This window comes from Talpa europaea, assembly GCF_964194135.1.
Source record: "Talpa europaea genome assembly, chromosome: 6".
In the NCBI taxonomy this organism is placed as follows: Eukaryota; Metazoa; Chordata; class Mammalia; order Eulipotyphla; family Talpidae; genus Talpa; species Talpa europaea.
In genome coordinates, this window is record NC_140072.1 from 25064667 (window position 1) to 25087932 (window position 23266).

General features: G+C 44.6%; 1 protein-coding gene across 2 annotated transcripts in view; it reads right to left on the bottom strand.

Annotated features, from left to right (window-relative positions):
* KCNG3 (potassium voltage-gated channel modifier subfamily G member 3) overlaps positions 1-9542 on the bottom strand; it is a gene marked incomplete at both ends in the record, with an annotated part of 39954 nt that extends 30412 nt beyond the window's left edge. Inside the window, one exon of one of the 2 annotated variants that reach the window (XM_084235332.1) lies at positions 8911-9542. In XM_084235332.1, coding sequence (XP_084091458.1) covers positions 8911-9542 — 632 coding nt within the window. Of the gene's footprint in view, positions 1-8877 lie in introns of both variants that reach the window. The other variant, XM_084235331.1, reaches the window with a different exon arrangement.
* Between the last annotated feature and the right edge of the window lie 13724 nt (positions 9543-23266).

Sequence of the window (23266 nt, forward strand, 5' to 3'; positions counted from 1 at the left end):
AATTAAATCAAACACAAATGTTTTGCCTGTTGCTTTGTCTGATTCATCTGCTCAGCCAAAATGCCTGGGTCCCTTTCTTAGCCACTCATGGGCTCAGCTCTCTAACATATTTTGTACTCCCTCAAACACACCACCACAACATAATGCTTAATTAAAACAGTATGGATGGTGATGGCTGTATAATCACCATCTCTGAATAGACTAAAACCCACCTAATTGTGCACTTTATAGTGTGTTAATTATTTCCCAATAAAACTGTTATTTTTTTAAAAGGGGGTTGTTTCCAAATATTTGCTATTAAACATGCATTAATATTAGTATTCTATTCATTATTGATTGCATTATCATTATAATGGCTATTATTATTTATAAAGAATACTGCTAAATTTCATTCATATTTTATTTATTTATTTTTCATTCATATTTTAGAGAGAAATTTGGCAATAGCTATCCAAAATTTTTTTTAAGATTTATTTATTTATTTATGCATACAAGAGCTGGGGTATAGGTCAGAGATGTGGGGGGTAGGGGTGAGAGGATTCACCAGAGACAAAGTGGGGAGCCGAACAGGCAGATGGACTGAAATACACTGCTGAGAGGAGCAGCGGGCGAGACAGGAGAGATCTGTGCCATGTGGGTTGCTCCCTGGCCAGCAGGGGATGGAACTCGTGCTGCAGAGGCTGCGGATTGCTTTATAGTGTGATGCTCAACTCCTTGTGCCACCAGGGAGGACCCCCAATTTTTTTTAAAGATTTATTTATTTATTTATACAAGCACTGGGTACAGTCAGAAGCACAGGAGGGTGAGAGAATTCACCAGAGCCAGAGCAGGGAGCAGAGCAGGCAGAAGGACCGAAGTACACTGCTGAGGGGAGCAGTGGGCGGCAGGAGAGGTCTGCGCGCCATGCGGGACCCTCCTCCGGTGGCCGGGGAGCAGCCGGGGATAGAACTGGCGCTGCAGAGGCTGCGGGCAGCTTCGCAACCCAGCGCTCAACCGCTGCGCCACTGGGGAGGCCCCCCCAAATTTTTTTTTTTTTAAAGATTTATTTATTTATTTATACAAGCACCGGGCACAGTCAGAAGCACGGGAGGGTGAGAGAATTCACCAGAGCCAGAGCGGGGAGCAGAGCAGGCAGAAGGACCGAAGTACACTGCTGAGGGGAGCAGCGGGCGGCAGGAGAGGTCTGCGCGCCATGTGGGACCCTCCTCTGGTGGCCAGGGAGCAGCCGGGGATCGAACCGGCACTGCAGAGGCTGCGGGCGGCTTCGCAACCCAGCGCTCAACCGCTGCGCCACCAGGGAGGCCCCCAAATTTTTTTTATACAATCTTTTTGATCTAACTATTTTTCTACTTTGGAATTTATTCAACATATATACTCACACCAGGGGCCTCCCTGGTGGCGCAAGGGGTTAAACACCACACTGTGAAGCAATCGGAAGCTTCTGCAGCACGAGTTTGATCCCCAGATGGCCAGGGAACAACCCACATGGCGCAGCAGACCTCTCCTATCTCGCCTGCTGCTCCCCTCAGCAGTGTATTTCGGTCAATCTGCCTGTTCTGTCCCCAACTCTGTCTCTGGTGAATCCTCTCACCCCCTACATCTCTGGCCTGTACCCCAGCTCTTGTATGCATAAATAAATAAATCCAAAGAGACAGAGTGGGGAACAAAACAGGCAGATTGACCGAAGTACACTGCTGAGGAGAGCAGTAGGTGAGTCAGGAGAGGTCTACTGAGCCATGTGGGTTGCTCACCAGCCGGCCAGGGGAATCGAACTTGTGCTGCAGAGGCTGCAGACAGCTTCATAGGTTGTGTCTTAACCCCTTGCACCACCAAGGAGGCCCAGTAAATAAATCTTAAAAAAAAAAAAAAAAAAAAGAGATCCAAGATGTTAAGTGATAAAAGCGAATTGTTAAACAATTACAGAATCATCTCAGTTTTACAGATAGTCTATATGTCTATGTAATTTCATATACAACTACACACACATACACACTAATGTATGTATATGTATGTGTCTATGTGCACAGAAAATTGCTGGAAGAATGCCCAGAAACTGGGTAATGAGCTGAGACGGGGGCACAGTATACTCTTCACTGGCTTTTTTCCAATGAGCAAAGTTTTCTATTTAAAAGAATAATGTTGAAAATTAGCTGCTTAACTAAAGGAAGGAGGAAAGCACTTTGATTAAAGGAAAGGTATTGACAAGAAAGTTTACACTGAATTATAAAATTTACAGCAGGTAGGAAAACCCTGAATGCATATTAAAAGAAACAGTCCACTGTGAAAGACCAGAAGTTAACTAAGGTCTGGGTTCTGCTCAATCCTATCAGAGATCTCTTAATTACCAGCTTCTGAAAATATCCACCTTATCTACTAAGTAAAAGTACTGAGATATTCACCTCCAGTTTCAGCTATTGCTTTTTATTTTTAAAGTTCTTTAAAAGTGTATTGAATTTATGTAATATTGACCTAGAAGGCAAGAAAAATTATACAACTGATTTTTAAACTTCCACCCCCTGGTTGCTTTCATTTTGATTATTTCATTTTTTTAAACTTGGTCTTAAAATAACACTACCGGAAATTAAAACATCTTTAAATCTCTCAAGTTTTCACCACAACACAAAGCAATATAAATTAAAGATCAAGTTTCCAACATGAAGCAACTTTCAGCAATAACGTGTAAGGAACACATTATAATTACAGCAAGACTATGCATGCTAAGGAGATTTAACACTCACAAGAGAATACTGTTATCAATGGAGCAGACATGCAGAGGCAAAACATACCAAAGAAAGTACTAGGCACACTTCTTTAGAAGTGGGACCATCTTTCTCCAAGTGATGACTAACACAGAGCATCTTTTAATGAAACAAGCAGCAAGGCTTTGTGATTTTAAAAGCTGACTATATCTATATGTTAACTGTCAAAGAATATTCATCTCCTCGGCAATGTCAGAGTGATACTCAGATGTTACTGGAAAGCAAAGTGCCTGAAAATCTGTAGTTTGTCTTATCAGTCAGATAAAACACTATGTACACCATCATTCTGAGACTGAGTAGTTACCAGAAATGTTCAGAAGTTGTGAATGTGTTCACCAAAGACCTTTACCAGAAGAGACAAGTTTTCTCAGTGGTTTTGGCTATACAAAAAAGGAAAATTGTATCTGAGCCCTTCCCAATGGCCCTCAGGAGACCCCTCTTCCAGAATCTTCTCGCAATACCCAAAAATGGGAACCCAAAAATGTAGAAAAGAAGTGAAATCACAGCTTACTACATGTGGGCCAAGGCAGTTAAGCAAGAGGGACCCCAATTTCTGAGGGCCCAATCACTGCTTCACTCAATAAATAGTATCTGACACTCTCCTAGTACTGGCAGCTGAGTCACCATTAGTAACCTAATAAAAATCCACTTCGGATCCAATCACTTCTCACCATCTCCATTGTTACACCCCTAGATCAAGCCTCACATTCTCCCTCCTACCAGGGCTTACCACATCAGCTATTGTCACCTCAATTCAATCACCACCCAGTGGTTAGTGGTGTTTTTAAAACACACCAGATCATGTCTTTCCAAAGCTTCAAACCTTTCCAAAGGCTTCTGTCACACTTCAAATAAAATCCAAACTCCTTCTATAGCACATGGGCCCTTCCTGCTAGGCCACCCCCACACCCAAACCTCATGTACCACTCCCCTGCCCTCTAACTAAATATTAGCCCACACAGGCCTTCCTTCTGTCCCACAGACAAGTCAAACTCATTGCCACTTAGAACCCCTGCGTTTGCTCTTCCCTTTGTCCATGATGCTCTTTCATCTCTCCTTCAAGGTTGGGTCTTTCTTATCATTCAGGTCTCAACTCACGTCACCTCCTCATACATAAGTGTACCCCTACTGCAATCTCTACTGTGGTTTTCTTTCACTGTCTGAAATCTGTATGTATGTTCTTACTTTGTTGTCTCTTTGCGGCTCCAACCACAGACACCAGTCCTCCATCTCCAGGAAGGATGGAGCCCTGCATTACATAACTGTGACTAATACAGGGCCTGCTATGACCACAAAAAATGGCTAATGAAGAGTTAGAATTCACCATTTTTTTAAATCATTACGCATTTTTTTCAATAAATACATGTTAAAAGTATAGTCACTGCTCTAAGCAACTGTGGTTTTCTTTTAATGGGATCTCAAATTAGAAAACAAAATAAAACACATCATAAACCAAGGACTAATTTCTTAATATATTTTTTAAATCTCAAAGTAGGAAAGTCATTGACAAATGATCAAAAGGTATAAAGAGCTCACAAAAAATGTAAGATAAGTGATCCCTAAATGTATATAGAAAGCTGCATAATTTTACTCAAAATAAGGCAAAAGTAAATTAAAGCTATTTGAGATCACTGTTTACCCTTTAGAGTACAGTAACACTTTTAGAGTATGAAGAAACATAGTCTCTCACACATTGCTGGTGGGAATATAAATTGACACACTCTTTTCAAAGAGCAATTTGGAGTTATCTATGTAAATTACAAGTACACATGCCCTTTACCCAATGACTTTCACTATCTTATCCTGTGGATATACTTTCAGAAAAGCAAAATAATGTACCTATAATAAGGACAGTTACTAAGTATTTCCTACAGACAAGAAGTAACATAAAGGTCGAGGAATCATGAGACATTCATATAATGGGGTATTATGCAGCTGCATAAAAGAACAAAGCGACTATTTATAGACTCATTTAGAACAATTTCCATGACATGTTGCTTAATTTTAAAAAGGCAAGTTTCAAGAGAGTATTTCATAGCACCAAGTTTTTGTAAATACATATGCAAAGCTTGTAAATATGGAGACTATCTCTGAAATGGCACATAAAATACCTCTAACTGTGGTTATATCTAGGGAAGAGAACTGGTTATAACTAGGGGAATGGATCAAGGCTTGTTTTTGTAGCTTTTGGACTTTAAACCATTATTTATGTGATTATTAATCATCCAAAACCAAATTCAATTAAAAGGATCATGTAAGTACACAAAAAGCTTTCAAATTGTTGACTTTAATAATAAGAAATCATATGCTTGTCTTTATTCCATTTACAATAAGGACTTGATAAAATGACTGTTTCTTTGATTTAATAGGCTTCTTTTTCCCATTCTAGCACAACTAAGAGTTTCACCCTGAACTTTTCAGACTTGCCCCATGCAGTTCTTTAATCTATATAATAGAAGATACATTCCTGGAAGATTATATTTTGAAATATAACATAAATAATAGATTTTTATTGTGCCTGAGTAATAATTTTTTCTAAAAGATTCTTCATAATAATAGAGTATAAGAGACTTTAGTTGACTTCAAGCCTTTTCAACTCATCTAGTTTAGGACATGTTTATGCAAAAAAAATTACTACCATGCTTGGAAGAATACTATAAGTGTCAAATAAGTAGTACAAATAAGCAATTCCTCAAGAAGTTCAAGAGGAAATATCATATCTACTGGGGTAGTCAGGAAAGGTTTCAAAAGAGAAACAGAGTCTGTCAGGCTTGATGGATGATCTCTTCAAAAGGCAGGGGACTACACAGTAAGCTGCAAGTGAGCAGACCAGTCTGGACAAATGGAGCCCAGAGAAGACAGGATGCGCTCCTAGCACCTAAGTCACTAAGTCAGTCTCTGATGCCTGTATCCTTCCAATGCCCCCAATCAACTATGATTCTACCCTGGTCTCCCTGGTGGCTCAGGGGTTAAAGTCTCAGCACTACCAAGCTATCGCCAGCTACCGCAGCATGAGTTTGGATCCACAGCCAGGGAGTTAACCCACCTGGAACAGTAGACCTCTCCTGTCTTGCCCACTGCTCCCCTCAGCAGTATATTTCAGTATACTTGCCTGTTCTACTTCTGCTCTGTCTCTAGTGAATCTTCTCACCCCCCGCCCCTCTGGCTTACACTCCAGTTCTTGTATGCATAAATAAATAAAAATAAATCTTTTAAAAAATGTTTCTTCCTAGTATTTCCCATTTCTTTTCCATTCTCACCAACTCAAAGCAATCCAAGCTCACATGCCCTCCCTCTGCAAGTATCTCCAAATTCATCCTTGTGTTTCCGGGCTCCCTCATCTCCAGTTTTCAGTCCACAACATATGATATTTGCTACTTTATATGCATAGCCGACTCACCCCAAATTCCCCAAAGATTGACCGCTGCCTGCAAAAAAAAGTATTCCCTCTCTCATTCCATGCTTTCTAACATCTGCTCTCTATTCACCTCTCACTCCCTCACTGGATTCATGCTCTCTGAACACAATATACAAATTTCATGCCTATGCTCTTGTTGCTCCTTTCACAAGAGGAATTCTTATTTTGTTCCCTGCAGAGCACACACAGTTGTACAAGTTGCAAACACTGTTTTGTATAAATGACAGCCCTGCCTGTGTCAGGCAGTGCAGAGTCTGCAACCTTCCCAAGACAGCTTGTTTCCACCCCCTCCCACCTTGAAGGCCTTCCCAGAACAACTGAACTCAGAGATCAATTTTGCCTTTGATTCCTACATCACCAACTTGAGATATATATATATATACATATATATATATGTATATATATATATACCCCCCCCCAAAAAAATCACAACATTTGGAACATTGACCGTGCCTTGAACACAGTGTATACTCAAAAGATATTTGCAAATTATGAAAGGATGAATTAAGAAAGGCAGATTGTGTTTAAACCGTAAAGAATCTTGAAGATCAAGAAAGAAGTCTGACTTTATTTGGTAGATGCTAAATATGGTTAAATGATTAGAATGATGTTTTTAAAGAGACTAATTTCAGCACCCACAAGCAAGCAGTGCTGAGTGACTATATTCCAAGTGCTAGTTCAGGGGTCCTCTCCATGGGAAGACCCCCTCTGTAACGGTGCAGCATCCTCCGTCATTCCTCACCCTTCGATTGATCTGTCTGGAATTGCAGATATTATAGTATATAAATATGTATAGCACATATAAAACACATAATATTATATAGATAGATAGCAGTTTTTTCATATACCTACACTCACAGAGTGAAACTTAAAACTGGGCCATTAATCCAAGAAAAAAAACATGACTTTGCCTGAAATATCTGGGTATCTAGGAAACAGTTCTGACTTGAATAATTATATACATACACAAATACATATATACAAATTAGCATTACTCTTGTCTTCTTCCTTCATTTCTTTTGCAATCGTCCTCTTTTCCATTCTGTCTCTTTCCTTTTTAGTTTGTCTCTCGCCCTTAAATTATTATTCATGTCTCTCATTCCTTTTCAAATGCTTTATGTTAATAAACTCCAGACTTCCTTCATCCCCAAACTCCATCCATTTCCCCCCAAAATTATTATTCAAGATTCTATATATTGAGTTAGCCAGCTCCATCTGGCTAACTGTATTTGCACTAACGCTATTCTCCTATTCCCTTTGGAAATAAAGCTCAGGCTTCACTGACCCTAGAATTCTACAATTACGAGTGAATCATTTCAGGACCAATTATTTGTGGCTCACTTTCCTATAGCCCTCTAAAAGAATCAAGGGCATTTAGGTATATAAATTAATTTCTTTGTACTTTCGGAGTACCAAATAAGTAATTCTTATTTGTAATCAAAAATTGAGTTAGAACCTAAAACATTAAACAAAGTGAGTTTTCTAGTGAATTTCCTTTCAAAGCTTGTATCTTGGATTCCAAGATGGCATATCAGTAATGGACTCGATGGTACGAGACAATTTTATTTACTTCTTAGATTTACATAAAAACCTTTAACTCTCCAAAGGAAGGATTATGTGGATGTAATCCACTGCAATGTCAAGGCACACAGCACCATTTGAAACATGCATATACCCAACTGGTAAAGATGACAGGCACACCCAATTTAAAAATGAATGGGGGTGGGGGGTGTCAATCCAGGATCAAAGGTAAAAAAAATACAGTTGTGTGTGTGTGTGTGTGCCTGGAGCAGACTTCTCCCTTGAAAGTTTCACTTTGCTCTGCTTATGCAAAATAAATTCACTAAGACTAAAATTAGAAGTACGTTATCACTATTGAAAGGTAAGCACTATCTAAGGAAAGACTAAGATATTTTCCTTTCATCCGAGTAAAGTGAAAAGAAAATGCAGTAACTGGTCCAATACTGTTTCTAGACTTACGGCAGTTTACATTTTTTTCTCCTTTCACAAGGTAATGGGGTTTTCCCCATTCCCATTTTAAAGATCGCTCTGAAAGTCACGGTGTGAATTTTCGGTACCAAATCGTGGCCGAGTGCTTTGCTAACTACATACTTTGTAGGAAAAGAATAGAAAAGGGTACAGACGTCAATTATTTAGAGTGTATCGTTAAGTTAATCTCCTTTACACTGTAAACAATTCCATTCCAGACCATAGGAATATATTATGCAGATTGTGTGGGCAGTGTACAGCAGACCACATTTCACAATAAGTCTTCCCCTTCCCAAACACTACCAAAAATTGGGAAATAATTCTAATGCTCTCAGCTCAATGAAATTGTTGCATACCTCCAATAAAAGTTTAGCGCAATTTAATGAACTGATGGTTAATTGATCAAAAGTAAGCTCCAAAGATGAGAGGTTTGTCCAGCTCTAGCTGCCCCTCCCTATGCCCGGCGATTCTCCCTCAACACAGGCATCTCCGAGTAAGGACCAGACCCCGTCTGTGCCCGGGGAAGTAGAGGCGGGGAGTGAGGACCAACCGCGTCCCTTAGCGAGCCGCGCCCGGGGGCCTCGCAGGTCTGGAAACCCAGCCCGGTCAGGCCGCCTGAAGGCAGACAGTGTGGAGACGGACCGACGGACGGGACCGGACGGACATACGCCACAGGACGGACGGGACGGGCAAAGTAGTAATGCGTCCTACCCGGAGGGTTCCCTCCCAGGGCCGGCGGAGTACCTGCTCCGGTCATCCAGGCTGCGGTTGTCGGCCGCCGCGGCGCGCCAGTCGGGCAGGGTGCTGGCGCACAGCACCACCATGGACACGATCACGAACACCACGGACACGGTGGCCAGGATCTGAGCGGCCAGCGACGACGTGGGCTCCTCGAAGGTCCGCCGCATGCGCTCCAGCCAGCGCCGGGACGGGGCCGCCTCGGCACCCCCGGGGCGCGCTTCGTCGCGCCCCAGCGCGCCCGGCTCGTCGGCCGAGTAGAAGGTGTAGGTGTCGGACATGCGGTCGTCGAGGCGGCGCTGGCAGCAGTACTCGAGGTGCGCGCCCTCCAGGCCCCAGTAGATCATCTCGTTGTAGAAGGAGAGCTCGCACATCCGCGGCGCGAAGCGCAACTTGCCGTGGCCGCGCACGTAGAGCAGGATGAAGCCGAAGGCCTCCGAGTGCCGATCGAAGAAGTACTCGTTGCGCTCGCGGTCGTAGTCGTCGCACACCTCGAGCACGTCGCGCTCCGAGCGGCAGCCGTGCAGCCGGCTCACGCGGCGCAGCGGGAAGTCTTTCAGCAGCTCCCGGGACAGCGAGTACCGGGCGCCGCCCACGTTCAGCACCACCGAGGCCGCCCCGCTGCGCGCGAAGGTCATGGCTGGCCGCCCCGAGGCCTCGAGGCCCGAGGGCGCCCCCGCCGCCGCGCGGGGCCGGCCGGCTCTGGGATGGCCGTCGGGGCCTGCGGGCTGCCCGGCCGGCTCTCCCACGGGGCTCCGCTGCTGCCCTTCGCCGACCCGGGAGCCCCTGGGCTCTGGCCGCCTGGGCAGCCCAGCGTGAATGCGAGACACGCTCCCTCCGCGCGGCAGCACCTGCAGATGACCGGGGAGACCCCGCCAGCGCCAGGGCTGCACCCCGCTGGCCGAGGGCTAGGCTGTCAGCGCCGCCGCCCCTCGCGCCCAGGGGAGCCCCTCCGAGGCCCGGGTGCCCTCTTGAAGGCGGCGGCGCTGGCCCCTCTGAGGGGCGCGCGGGCAGAAGGGGAGCGCCGGGGCGGGGTGGCTCCGGGTGCCTGGCGCGCCCTCCGGCCGCGGCGCCTGCGAGCGCCCCGCCGCCGTCCAGAGGCTGGAGGCAAAGTGAGCGGGTTCGGAGGCGGCAAGGAGCCGGCTCCGAGAGGCGGGGGCGGGGCCTCCTGGCGGTCCCCCCTCCTCGCCTCCCGGCTCCGCGCTGCTCTGCTCACCCACCTCCGCGCGCCGCCCTCCGCTTCCCGCCCCGCCCGCACCTCCCCGGCTCGCTCGGGCTGGGATTCCCCGGCGCCCCGCCCTGGACCTCGGGCTCCCCGCTGGGTGGCGCGGGCCTCCCCTCCGCTCCCGCCCGCAGTGACCAGCAGGGGTCCGCAGGGGAGGGGTGTGAGAATAGGGGAGCCCCCAGGTGTAGGGGGGAAGCAAACCCCCTCGGCCCTTGGGGGTGGCCCCTAGGTCATCCCGATGGCCCCGGGCGTATGCAGGAGCTTGGGGGTTGCCCCCTCGGTCATCCCAAGGGCCCTTTTAACAGCCCCCCAAAGGGAGACGACTGGAGGGTCAGGAAGGCTGAGGACTGGGGCGCAGGATTGGAGGGGCGGGGACAGACGGCGTTTGAAGAGCTTTTTTCCAGAAACTATCCAGAACACTGCTGGGGTTCTGAGACCGCTCCATAGATTTCTCAGAGAAGCCACCGCAGCAATTGCTTTTCTTGCCCACTTTGCTCTTCCTCTCCCGGCGCGGGGATCGCGCACCCCTTGTTCCGAAGGTGGCCGTGCACCCCAGCACCCAGCCTCTGTGCCGCCCTCCCGCCTTCCCTCCAGGAGAAAGAAGCAGCCCGAGCCCCCGCTTTTGGGGGCGCGGGTTCTAAAGAGGGAGCCTGGACTCGATCGTGACGCTTATGCAGAGTGGGGGAAAGTCTTCGGAGAATCGCCTTGCCACTGGCAGGAACAGAATTCCTCTTTGCCTTCCTATACATCCTCTTTTACATAAAGTGTTGACTTTCCCCGTGCATCTCCGAGCGGGCTGCAGTCCCGGCCCACGGAGCTTACGAGCTCCTAAGGCTCCGCTGGGCGAGCTGCCCTGCGCTCTGGTCGACGCCCAGGGAGGGAGTCCTACTTGGCAGGGGTTATTTTAAACTGCTACCAGCAATTTCATGAGACATTCGACACTTGCAGCCCGGCTAAACAGGTGAGTGGTCAGGTAAACGCTTATTAAACGCAAAACCAATACTGCAAGAAAAAAATAATCATAATAAGGGTGGGGTGGGAGGCGGTCATGTGGCCTGGGAGTAAGCAAACTGGTTACTCAGAAGGAAGGGTTCTACTTTGCCCTTCACTTTTCATAATTTTGTAGGATTGCCCCGTGCCCACTAGAGGTCACCATAAAGTCATTTGGTCTGTTTCTGTGTGGATTCCTAGCAAAAAGGCAGGCAACTGAAAATTAGAGTGCCCTGGGTGGTTTCTTAAAGAATGAAAATCTCTATTAGTTGTTTATCCCCAGATTTGGGCCGTTGGTCTTAATGTGATTAAAAGTTCAAAAACAGGCGGGTTTTTACTAGGTAGATTCAAAACCAGGAAAACACCCTAAAGGAAATGAGTTCCAAGAAGAAGCTAAGGAGATGATGGTCAAGAGAGTGCAGAGAAAGAGCAGAGTATTCCAAGTAGCAAAATGTCAGGTGCTGAGGATTCAGGTCTGTAAAGAAAGCTAATGGGTTTGCTTGACTGAAAGATTGAGTTGTCAGCTGCTGAATGTAGACTTCATTCTAGATGTAATGGGATCGCTAAAGGTTTTAATAATAGAAATGGCTTGATGAAAGTCTCATTTCAGGAAGACTCCTTTCCCTTTTGAATTACTGTAAGAACACCATTTCAGCGTCCCCAAAATGGGAACCCCCACTGCCAAGTCATTGTCCAGGAGGGTCAGTCCTGGAAAACACTGAAACCACGGACTCAGGAGGTCTTGGAAATGGATTCGTTACAGAACATGAGGATGGAGAATAGTTTGCAGTTGTGAGCTGACAGAAAAGCTTGGCTTCACACCAGCAAGAGCTTCACACCATAAGACAGATTAGCAGGAGTAAAGCAAACACATTTATTTAACGTAAGTTTTACATGACACCGGAGGATAGAAATGACAAAACCTAAATGCTTTTATACTAGGTAGAGCAAGGAGAGGCAGTTGTGGCAAAGTAAAATATGGAGAGGTTAAAGGAAGATCAGAATTATTTTAACAACTCCTCAGGGAGTTGTCAAAAATATTTTCTAGAAGCATCACAAGCAAAGGAAAACAGAATATTTAGTCAATTCTTTACTCCAACACTACTATATCTCCTGTTTTTTCTACCTGAAATCCCTTTAAAGTATGAAACAATGCCATTTTATTTATTTATTTATTAAACATTTATTTATGCATAGAAGAACTGGGGTGCAGGCTAGAGGTATGGGGTTGGGGGACAGGAGAGAGGATTCACTAGAGGCAGAGTGGGGAGCAGAACAGGAAGATACAATGAAATATACTGCTGAAGGGAGCAGGTGAGACAGAAGAGGTCTGCTGTGCCATGTGGGTTATCTCCCTGGCAGGTGATCAAACTCAGGCCAAAGCAGTGATAGCAAGCTAGTGCTGAGACTTAACCCCTACACCACCAGGGAGGCCCAAAAATATTTTAAATTAAAGCTGAGCTTAGAAAATAAATTAATTTGTTGACAAGTTGTGCTTCCTAGGTTACATTTTCATAAAATTTCTTAGAGATATAGGTTTAAATGATTTCATTTATTTCAAGAATAATATTTTTTAAAGATTTATTTATTTATGCTTACAAGAGCTAGGGTACAGGCCAGAGATGTGGGGGGGTGAGAGGATTCACCAGACACAGAATGGGGAACAGAACAGGCAAACTGACTGAAATACACTGCTGAGGGGAGCAGCGGGTGAGACAGGAGAGGTCTGCTGCGCCACGTGGGTTGCTCCCTGGCAGGCCGGGGATCAAACTTGTGCTGCAGAGGTTGGGATTGCTTCATAGTGTGGTGCTTTATCCTTGCGCCACCAGGGAAGCCCAAGAATAATATTTCAATTTGATATTAATCTCAGTAACACTTGCTGCTGCAGCAATACCCAAATCATTTTTTTTTTAAAGATTTATTTATTTATACAAGCACTGGGTACAGTCAGAAGTGCGGGAGGGTGAGAGAATTCACCAGAGCCAGAGCAGGGAACAGAACAGGCAGAATGACCAAATACACTGCTGAGGGGAACAACGGGCATGGCAGGAGAGGTCTGTCGTGCCATGTGGGACCCTCGCCTTTGGCCAGGGATCGAACTGGCACTGCAGAGGCTATCGGCAGCTTCGCAGCCCAGTGCTCAACTGCTGCGCCATCAGGGGAGGCCCCCCAAATTATTTTCTTAAGCAAAGAAAATAGTATGATACAGACATGATTGGCTTTTCTTCTATAGTTTAGAAAGCACTCTCAAAAACAATTCTATTCCTTTGTACTTTGAGAAGAAGATTGTGTTGGGAATAATTGTTTCTCCATTCTTTTTTGGACTCTGGATGATTTTTAGGGTCTTCATATGTCAGTTTTCAGAATGTATTAAAATGTAAAGGCATCGAGCAAATTTTCAGAGTTTAAAAGAACTTAGATCTTTTCTTGCCTAAAATTATCAACCCATTTTAGGGTGACATCACAAGGGTTTTAGAGATTCTTGTCCAAGGTTCGCCAGCCAGCAGCATCATGGTAGAGACAAAGCTAGAACCAGGTTTCCTAGGTGCAAACTCCAGTCGCTCCATCTCCAGGGCCTGGAATGCTACCACACCTTCCATCTGATCTCTCTGCACTCGAGCTCACTCTTCCCTCTGTGAATCCTGCATTATGCCAGAGACAGCTATGTCCATTGTCATCAAGTCATTCCTCCTGTTTCTAGAATCGAAAAGGACTATTGGTGTCTAGGATTACTTACTGCCCATTCACTTAAGCTGGAGCTGGTGCTTAGGGCCCTCCCTACATTCAATCTTGGCTGTGCAGCTTTTTTGCTAAATGATCTAGAACATACTCCTTAACTTCTTTGATCCTCAGTTTTCTCAACCATAGAATGGAGACAATGATATTTACATTAAAGGGGTCATGTGATGATTAAATGAAATGATGTGAAGGAGGCATCTAGATTTGCATGATCCTGGAGAATTCTCACTTGATAATATGCTTCCCGTAGCTCAGACAGGCCCTAATGATTCTCATTCCTGAGTTTAAATAAATACAGACTGAATAAGTGAATTGATACATCTAAAAATATGACTAACCACAAATAAGTTACCCGAAATGTCAAAACTTCAGTGAAAAATCGTGACCCTTGTACTGCTGGCTTTGGACTGAGAGCAGCCCTCCTATCATTTTGCAATGGGGTGTACTCAGGGACTCTAAACACCCTGCCTGAAGTTTTACAAATTGAAATACCTGCAGGCACTATTGGTCCTTGCAGCTTACGTATCAATTCTGCTTTAAATAGCTCTCTCACTCTGCTGTTAATTCATATTTCCAAGTGTTTGTGTTTATATCAGTATATTTCTCAGCATCTTCAAAATCAGGGATATTTTAAGAAGTCAGCTTTTTAAGGCTTCCATCGTCTTCAATTTTATATAAATGAAACTCTAATGACCTCACCCACTATGCACAATTACCCCTGTAAATGACCACTCAACAAAAGAAAGTAAAGCTGCCTTTAGAACCATCCCATCACATGGACTCCATTCCTGAAGGTGAGAAATCAGAGAGGATGTCACCCCTCTCCCATCCATAACAATGTCTTTGCCTTTTTCTCTGCTCCTGGGCACTTTATGCTTTTGTTTTTAATTTTTTTTAAAGATTTATTTGTTTATTTATTTATACAAGCACTGGGTACAGTCAGAAGCGCAAGCGCGGGAGGGTGAGAGAATTCACCAGAGCCAGAGCTGGGAGCGGAGCAGGCAGAAGGACCGAAGTACACTGCTGAGGGGAGCAGCGGGCAGCAGGACAGGTCTGTGCACCATGTGGGACCCTCCTCCAGGGGCCCGGGAGCAGCTGGGGATCGAACCGGCGCTGCAGAGGCTGCGGGCAGCTTCGCAACCCAGTGCTCAACCGCTGCGCCCCCAGGGAGGCCCGGGCACTTTATGCTTTTATCCAAGCAAAAGGAACACTATCTTCCTTAAATTTTCAGCTTTGCAAGGGTAACTGTGTAATCATCACAGGAAAGGCAAAATTTACCTCTATCTTCTAAGAATTTTCAACTGGCCCTGAGAATTAGATTGACATAAGACAGATTAGCAGGAGTAAGGCAAACACATTTATTTAATGTAAGTTTTACATGACACCAGAGCATAGAAGTGACAAAACCTAAATGCTTTTATACTAGGTTCAGCAAAGAGAGGCAGTTGTGGCAAAGTAAAATATGGAATGGATAAAGGAAGATCAGAATTATTTTAACAAGGTGCATTTGTCCAGAATTCTCTTCGTTTCAACTTCCTGTTCTTGTTGATAAGAAGGCACTTTCCTCATGGTATAGGGAGGGCATCTTCCATCTGGGGGTTTTACCTCCTACTTTTAGGAAGATAAAGAGGAGGATCCAAGCACTGTTTTTGTTTTTGTTTTTTTTTTAAAGATTTATTTATTTAAGCATACAAAAACTGGGGTACAGGACAGAGGTGTGGGGAGGGGGTAAGAGGATTCATCAGAGACAGAGTGGAGAGCAAAACAGGCAGACTGACTAAAATACACTGCTGAGGGGAGCAGCAGGTGAGTCAGGAGAGGTCCGCTGCACAAATGTGGGTAGTTCTCTGGCCGGGGATCGAACTCATACTGCAGTGACTGAGGACAGCTTCATAGGTTCTTTTTTTTTTTTTTTAATTTTTTTTTTTAAGATTTTTTTTTTATTTATACAAGCACTGGGTACAGTCAGAAGCACGGGAGGGTGAGAGAATTCACCAGAGCCAAAGCGGTGAGCAGAGCAGGCAGAAGGACCGAAGCACACTGCTGAGGGGAGCATCAGGCGACAGGAGAGGTCTGCGTGCCATGTGGGACCCTCCTCCCGGGGCTGGGGAGCAGCCCGGGATCCAACCTGCGCTGCAGAGGCTGCGGGCAACTTCGCAACCCAGCGCTCAACTGCTGTGCCACCGGGGAGGCCCCATAGGTTCTATCTTAACCCCTTGAGCCAGCAGGGAGGCTAAAAGCAAGCACCATTTTTGTACCTAATGTTTTTATAAACACTTTTAGCTCAAAATTATCCTCATGTCAAAGTAGAATATTTGGGGGTGGCATATTTTGCTACACTTTATCATTAACAGCAAAAATGTTTTTGGTGTCATCACAGAACAGCCCCTCTTTTTATATCCTGCCCTGCAACCATATTGAGCTGTGAGGCATAGCTCCTTTCCTCATACCCTCTCTTGTCCTTTGGTCCTCATGGTGACTGAGAGGGCTTCCTATGTGGCACCATGAGCTCAACTTTTCACAAAAATGCCCTTATTATGGGCCTCCCTGGTGGCACAAGGGGTTAAGTCTCAGCACTATGAGGCTATCTGCAGTCACTGCAGCATGAGTTTAATACCCAGCCAGGGAGCTAACCCACATGGTGCAGCAGACCTCTCCTTGTCTCTTCTGCTACTCACCTCAGCAGTGTATTTCAGTCAGTCTGCCTGTTCTGCTCCCCACTCTGTCTCTGGTAAATCCTCTCTCTCACACATGCACCCCTCCAGGCACCTCTGTCCTGTACTCCAGTTTTTGTATGCATAAATAAATAAATCTTTTTTTTAAATTGCCCTCATTATGACCCTCCTTTTCTAGATGAGACTCTCAGAGGTTAGACTTGCTCAAAGACCCACAACTTCCTACTAGTGCTAGACTTGGAACTGCAACCTAAGGTCCTCACAGGCTTTTTCCTGCCATGCTGACTCACCACCCACTCTCCTCTCTAACAGGCATCAAATACCCCTGGGGAGAGAGGAGCAAATTTTGTGATACCAGGAGAAGCCATCTGAAAAATATGGAATGGGGGTCATTCTGCAAGATAACCCATCTTCGAAAAATCACTTAGACTTCGAAAAATCACTTAGACATTTACGGAGGAAATAACATAATGTCTGATATTATACCCATCATCCAGTTTCAAAATAACCAAGTTCACGGGTAAATGGATCGGGGATATAGATGAAACAAGATCACCCATGAGTTGATAATTGTTGAAGCTGGATGGTGGGCGTCGATTATATCAACCTCTCCCCTTTGGTACTTACTTGAAATTGTCCACAATGAAAAGATAAAAATAAAAATGTTACCATTTGAGCTTCATTTAAGCTTATTTTTGAATGTTGATGATTATTTCTTCAGACTAGACCAGAATGCACTCTTTCACAATATCTATAATGAGGAGTCCCATCCATTTCTCCAGAGTGCAACAAAGTTCAGCATATATCTAACCATTGCTATTACAATTTTAAATGCACACACCTAGTGGTGCAGCAATTTTAACACCAGGAATTTACCCTCAGACATTGCTGCATATTTCATAAAGTCATAAGAATGATTGCATTGTTTTCAAAAGCAAAAGTCTAGAAACAACCAAAATGTCCATAATTAGGGGACTGATTATTTAAGTAGCTGCATATCAATGACCCTAATGCTATTGTTCATATAGGGTCATATACAACCATTTCTATGCCAAATCACTGAACAAAAGGTCCTAAGCTATGGGTGAAATTATTCTTTTATATTAAAGAGAGAGAGAGAGAGAGAGAGAGAGAGAGAGAGGATAAGAGTTTTTAAGGTATACATGAAATACAGTTATAGTTGGTTCTTTCTTGGTTGGAGGGCTGGGAAGTTAGGGTAGATATGAGACCCTATTTATCGGTCATCCTTTTTAACCAAGTGCAAAGATTATGTTTTCAGGTTTGTTTATTTTAAATAGTTGCTTTTTTGTTTTTGTGAATTTTTTTAAAGATTTATTTATTTATGCATGCAAGAACTGGGGTGTAGGACAGAGGTACAGGGAGTGAGAGGAGTCACCAGAGACAGAGTAAGGAGCAGAACAGGCAGATCTACTGAAATACACTGCTGAGGGGAGCAGCAGGCAAGACAGGAGAGTTCTGGGCCTCCCCGCTGGCGCAGCGGTTGAGCGCTGGGTTGCGAAGCTGCCCGCGGCCTCTGCGGCGCCGGTTCGATCCCCGGCTGCTCCCCGGCCATTGGAGGAGGGTCCCACATGGCGCGCAGACCTCTCCTGCCGCCCGCTGCTCCCCTCAGCAGTGTACTTCGGTCCTTCTGCCTGCTCTGCTACCCGCTCTGGCTCTGGTGAATTCTCTCACCCTCCCATGCTTCTGACTGTACCCAGTGCTTGTATAAATAAATAAATAAATAAATAAATAAATAAATCTTTAAAAAAAAAATAATAACAAGTCTTTAAAAAAAAAATAATAATGTTCTCTGAGTGCTGAACTGGCAGTATCAATGCATACATACACGGAGGCTGGAATTGACCAACTTGGGGAATCCAGGCTCTTTCTGAAAAATCACTTCAATATTGTTAAATGGTTGGCCTACTGGCAGAGAAGATCTTGGCATTGTTCTTCCCTGTACCCACAGTATATACAGCTTTTTGGCATTTAAAAGCACTGCAGAAGCCCTACTCTTGTGTAGGCCCCAGTCCTGGGTCAGTAAGTAGAAACTCTATATACCTTACCTAGCAGATGGTTTAGTTAGCATAGTTCTTATTAAAGAATCCACTCTAGTCTTGGCTGGGTGCCCCCATCCACCCATTACCTGTCCCTGAAGGAAGGAGTTAGTGTGAAACATGACCAACGACTTCAAGGAAAGAACTGTCCACCACTGAATTAAACACTTCAAATGGGCTAATTGTGAATATTATCTCAATAAAATAGTTACTAAGGGCCTCCCTGGTGGTGCAGTGGTTGAGCACTGGGCTGCAAAGCTGTCCACAGCCTCTGCAGCACCGGTTCTGTCCCCGGCCACCAGATGAGGGTCCCACATGGCACGCAGACCTCTCCTGCCGCCCGCTGCTCCCCTCAGCAGTGTACTTTGTCACTCTGCCTGTTCTGCTCCCCACTCTGGCTCTGGGGGATTCTCTCACTCTCCTGTGCTTCTGACTGTCCCCAGTGCTTAAATAAATAAATAAATAAATCTTCAAAAAAAAAAAAACTATTCAGGGAGAAAATATCATTAAAAAAATAATAATAACCAAAAAATAAAATAGTTACCAAAAACCAAAATGGTTCAGGAAGTATTTAGATGTGGATCCAGAGGGTTCTGTGTGTCTTGCTTCAAGGACAATAAGAAATATGGGAATGGGCCTCCCCTGGTGGCACAGGCAGTTGAGCACAGCACTGTGAAGCTGTCCACAGCCTCTGCAGCACCAGTTCAATCCCTGCCAAACAGCAAGAATCCCACATGGCGCGGCAGACCTCTCCTGTCATGCCCACTGCTCCCCTCAGCAATGTATTTCTTCAGTCTGCCTGTTCTGTTCCCCGCTCTGTCTCTGGTGAATCCTCTCACCCTTCTGTGCATCTGGCCTGTACCCCTGTTCTTGAATAAATAAATAAATAAATAAATAAATCTTTTAAAAGAAAAAGAAATATGGGAATGGGTCCCCCTGGTGACACAGGGGTTAAAGTTTCAGTGCTATCAAGTTATAACCAGCCACTGCATCCTCAGCCAGGGAGCAACCCTCATGGCACAGCAGACCTCTCCTGACACCTGCTGCTCCCCTCAGCAGTGTATTTCAGAGCGTGGGGAGCGGGTATGCCCCTCTGGCCTGTACCCCAGCTCTTGTATGCATAAATAAATAAAAGGTAAATTTTTTTTTAATGAAATATGGGAAGACACTGAAGAGGATGACGCTCTGAAACCCAGCTGCCTAATAAGGCTCTTGTGATCAGAAGAAGCTTTCAAGCAGAAGGGCCTTGAACCCCAATGGGAAGTGCAGAGCCAAGCGGAGAGAGAAGGGGATTTCCCACTCTGCCCCTTATCACATAACAGGGCATATTCTGACAGCAAGGATTCTACTTAGCAGAAAAATAAGACATTTGCAAAACAAATGAAAGTTTCCTGCTGTGTTCTAGCTATTCTGCAGAGAGGAGAGTTGCCTTTATCCATATTAATGGACCAAAATAAACCAGTTGAGTCAGTTTTCAAAAACACCTGCTGTTCTTATCCTCCTGTCCCTCTAACAATCAATTTTCCTGCCCCACTATGCCAACCCTCCTTCCCCATGCCCCGTGCTATTATTTTTGCCTCAGAGGAAAAATTGGGGCTGGGGTTGCCTGAAGCAATGCTTATGGTATTCCTGGAAATGATCATCTCATTGTAGATGCAACAAAAATAGCATTGGCCGTGCAGTTAATAATTGATATACTCTTCAACATCAGTTGCCTTTTTCTTCAAGGTAGAGGATTTAAAATACAGGCTATTTTTCTCCACTTCTAAACTGGTGATAAAATAACCCATTTGTGGTGTGTGACCCATTATTCTTACATGGCAAAAAACCCAGGCACTAGCCTCAGTTTTCCCTCAGACATGTTCTCACAGGTTAGCGAGAAAAAAAAAAAATGCTTTTAGTAGAAAGCTGAGAGGTACAACAGTCTGAAAGATTTGTAGTTTTTGAAGGAGGCTTGGAACAAATGCACTTAGGTTGGTGTAAACCTGTCTCAGGCCTAGGTCAGAGAACAAAGACTATGGCTCAGAAAAAACTGGTGGAATGAGTGCCCATTCTACCTCCATGTGCCCCTGGCTAGGCAGCAGACCCTGCCCTTAAATAGAACTTTCTTTTGCCTGCAAGGAACCTTGCCCTCTACTTCACATTTGCTAGTGCCTTCGGTACTCCAAATAGGGGTTTTCCTTTCCAGAGGAAAGCAATCACAAATAAAAATCTTTGTAGCAAAGGACACTGAGAAGCTTTTTATTCCCTTTCACTAGCTTCTATTGTGATGGATGAAACTGCAAGAACAATTAGAGCAAATGTCAGTGTAAATCTCCAAAGAAGAAAATAGGCTTACCAAATTTCCTTGGACAATGCCAAGGCATTTTCTTCTCTAGATACACAGTATGTATTTAACTTAATGTCAAGGGATTAGCAGATACTCAGTGACTGTACCAGTGGTCTAACTCAAAAGTGACACATACTTAGGGAAAGGGAGGACTTGTGAATATAACTTCCTTTGAATGAGGACTAGTCAAGACTTTCAATTTATAGTTCTTTGTGATTTCACCCTAGTAACCAACTCAAGAGTAGTATTTATATGCTATACAGATTAAACATTACTGAGGCATCCCTTTACTTATGGAACCCTTAAGGAAACTCCACTTTTAATAGTACCACACAATCAATTCCCCCAGACTGTGAAAATGTGAGGTGTGCAATTAACATAGCCACTTCATTTGATTCAGTCACCATAGGATCCCCTAGAAAAATGTTCACTCTGCCCTCACTTCTAACTTTCTAAATAATCAAGTAGGCACACAGGAGAGCTAGTGGTTCCAGTTACCCCTTCAATGGGCATTCTATTTCATCTCAACCTTAGCAAACACCTGTTCAGATGTTTAGATGTTTAGGGTTTTTTTTTTTTTTAAAGATTTATTTATTTGTGCATACAAGAACCGGGGTACAGGCCAGAGGTGTAGGGGTGAGAGGATTCACCAGAGACAGAGTGGGGAGCAGAACAGGCAGACTGACTGAAATACACTGATGAGGGGAGCAGCGGGCGAGTCAGGAGAGGTCTGCTGCGCCATGTGGGTCAAATCCCTGACCAGAGATTGAACTCCTGCTGCAGAGGCTGCGTATAGCTTCATAGGTTGTGTCTTAACCCCTATGCACCACCAGGGAGGCCCTAGGGTTTGTTTTTGTTTTTTAATTTAATGTTGAACTATCATGATTTATACTGCAAAACCAACTGGGATCAGAGGGATTGTAAGGGATAAAATGAGAGCTACTTGAAACACCTGACCCCTGTTTGCAGTTTGACAGAGCAAAGATTAATAGTCATGGAGCTTGAGTAGGTCAGCCTTCTTGGTTTAACAAATATCTTTAGAACTGATCATTTTAGAAGCTTAAAACAAAAAGAAAAAAAAAGAAAAAAATTTCGTGACAGGGCCACTAGCAGGCTTGGACAGGAAAGAATAGTGACCTCATCCTGGAAAAGGGACAGACGCCAAGTTAAGGCATGATGGTTGCCAGAGGCTATCAAACCTATGGTAACCTCACATGTAAAGCTAGCAAGAGACCAGCTAGCTCCATTTAGAGTACAAGTGGGGGCCTCCCTGGTGCCACAAGGATTAACATCTTAGCACCATCAAGCTATCGTCAGCCACTGCAGCACAAGTTCAATCTCCAGCCAGGGAACTGACTCACATGGCACAACAGACCTCTCCTATCTCGCCCACTGCCCCTCAGCAGTATATTTCAGTAGATCTGCCTGTTCTGCTCCCCACTCTGTCTCTGATGAATCCCTTCACCCCTTTCATCTCTGGCTTATGCCCCAGTTCTTGGATGTATAAATAAAATAAATCTCAAAAAAATATATTATTATCAAAAAAAAGGGTAGAACTTCCAAGGCAGAGAGATGGACAATTTGAAAAATTAGGTGCGTTGACTTGAAGCGCAGAATTTATGTGTTGGAGACAGTGCATTGGAGAAGGGAGGAGAAAAAGGAATGTGGGAGGACCAGAGGGCCAGAGAAAGCCAGGTATCCTCAGCTGGTTTGAGGGCAAATAGAGTGTTAAGTCCAGGAAGGCCATGGAAAGATCTCAGACTCCTATCAAATCCAGCAATTCTCGCCCCCCATTTACTATCTCATGGTAAAAGACAAGAGTGAGAGCTTGAAGAATTCCAGGTCTGCAATAAAGAAAATTAGGCAATTATCTTAGGAAAAGAAAATTGTGCTCCCTGAGCTCACTCTTTCAATGTTATTTGTAAAAAAATCTATACTTTTACATTCTCCTCTGTGTGTTTATTTTTTAATTTTTTAAAGAATTTATTTATTTATACAAGAACTGGGGTACAGGCCAGAGGTGCAGGGGGTGAGAAAATTCACTAGAAACAGAGTGAGGAGCAGAACAGGCAGATGGACTGAAATACACTGTTGAGGGAGTAGCAGGCGAAACAGGAGAGGTCTGCTGTGCCATGTGGGTCACTTCCGTGGCTGGGGATTGAACTTGTGCTCCAGTGGCTATGGATAGCTTCATAGTGCTGCGCTTTAGTCCTTTGAGCCACCAGGGAGTCTCCCCGCATGTGTTTATTTTTAAGGTCTTTTTATAAAAGTTCAATCTGTGTTTGTTAAACTAAAGGGAGAGGGATTGGGGGCCATACTTGGGTCTTAGGTGGCAAAAGCAGAGATA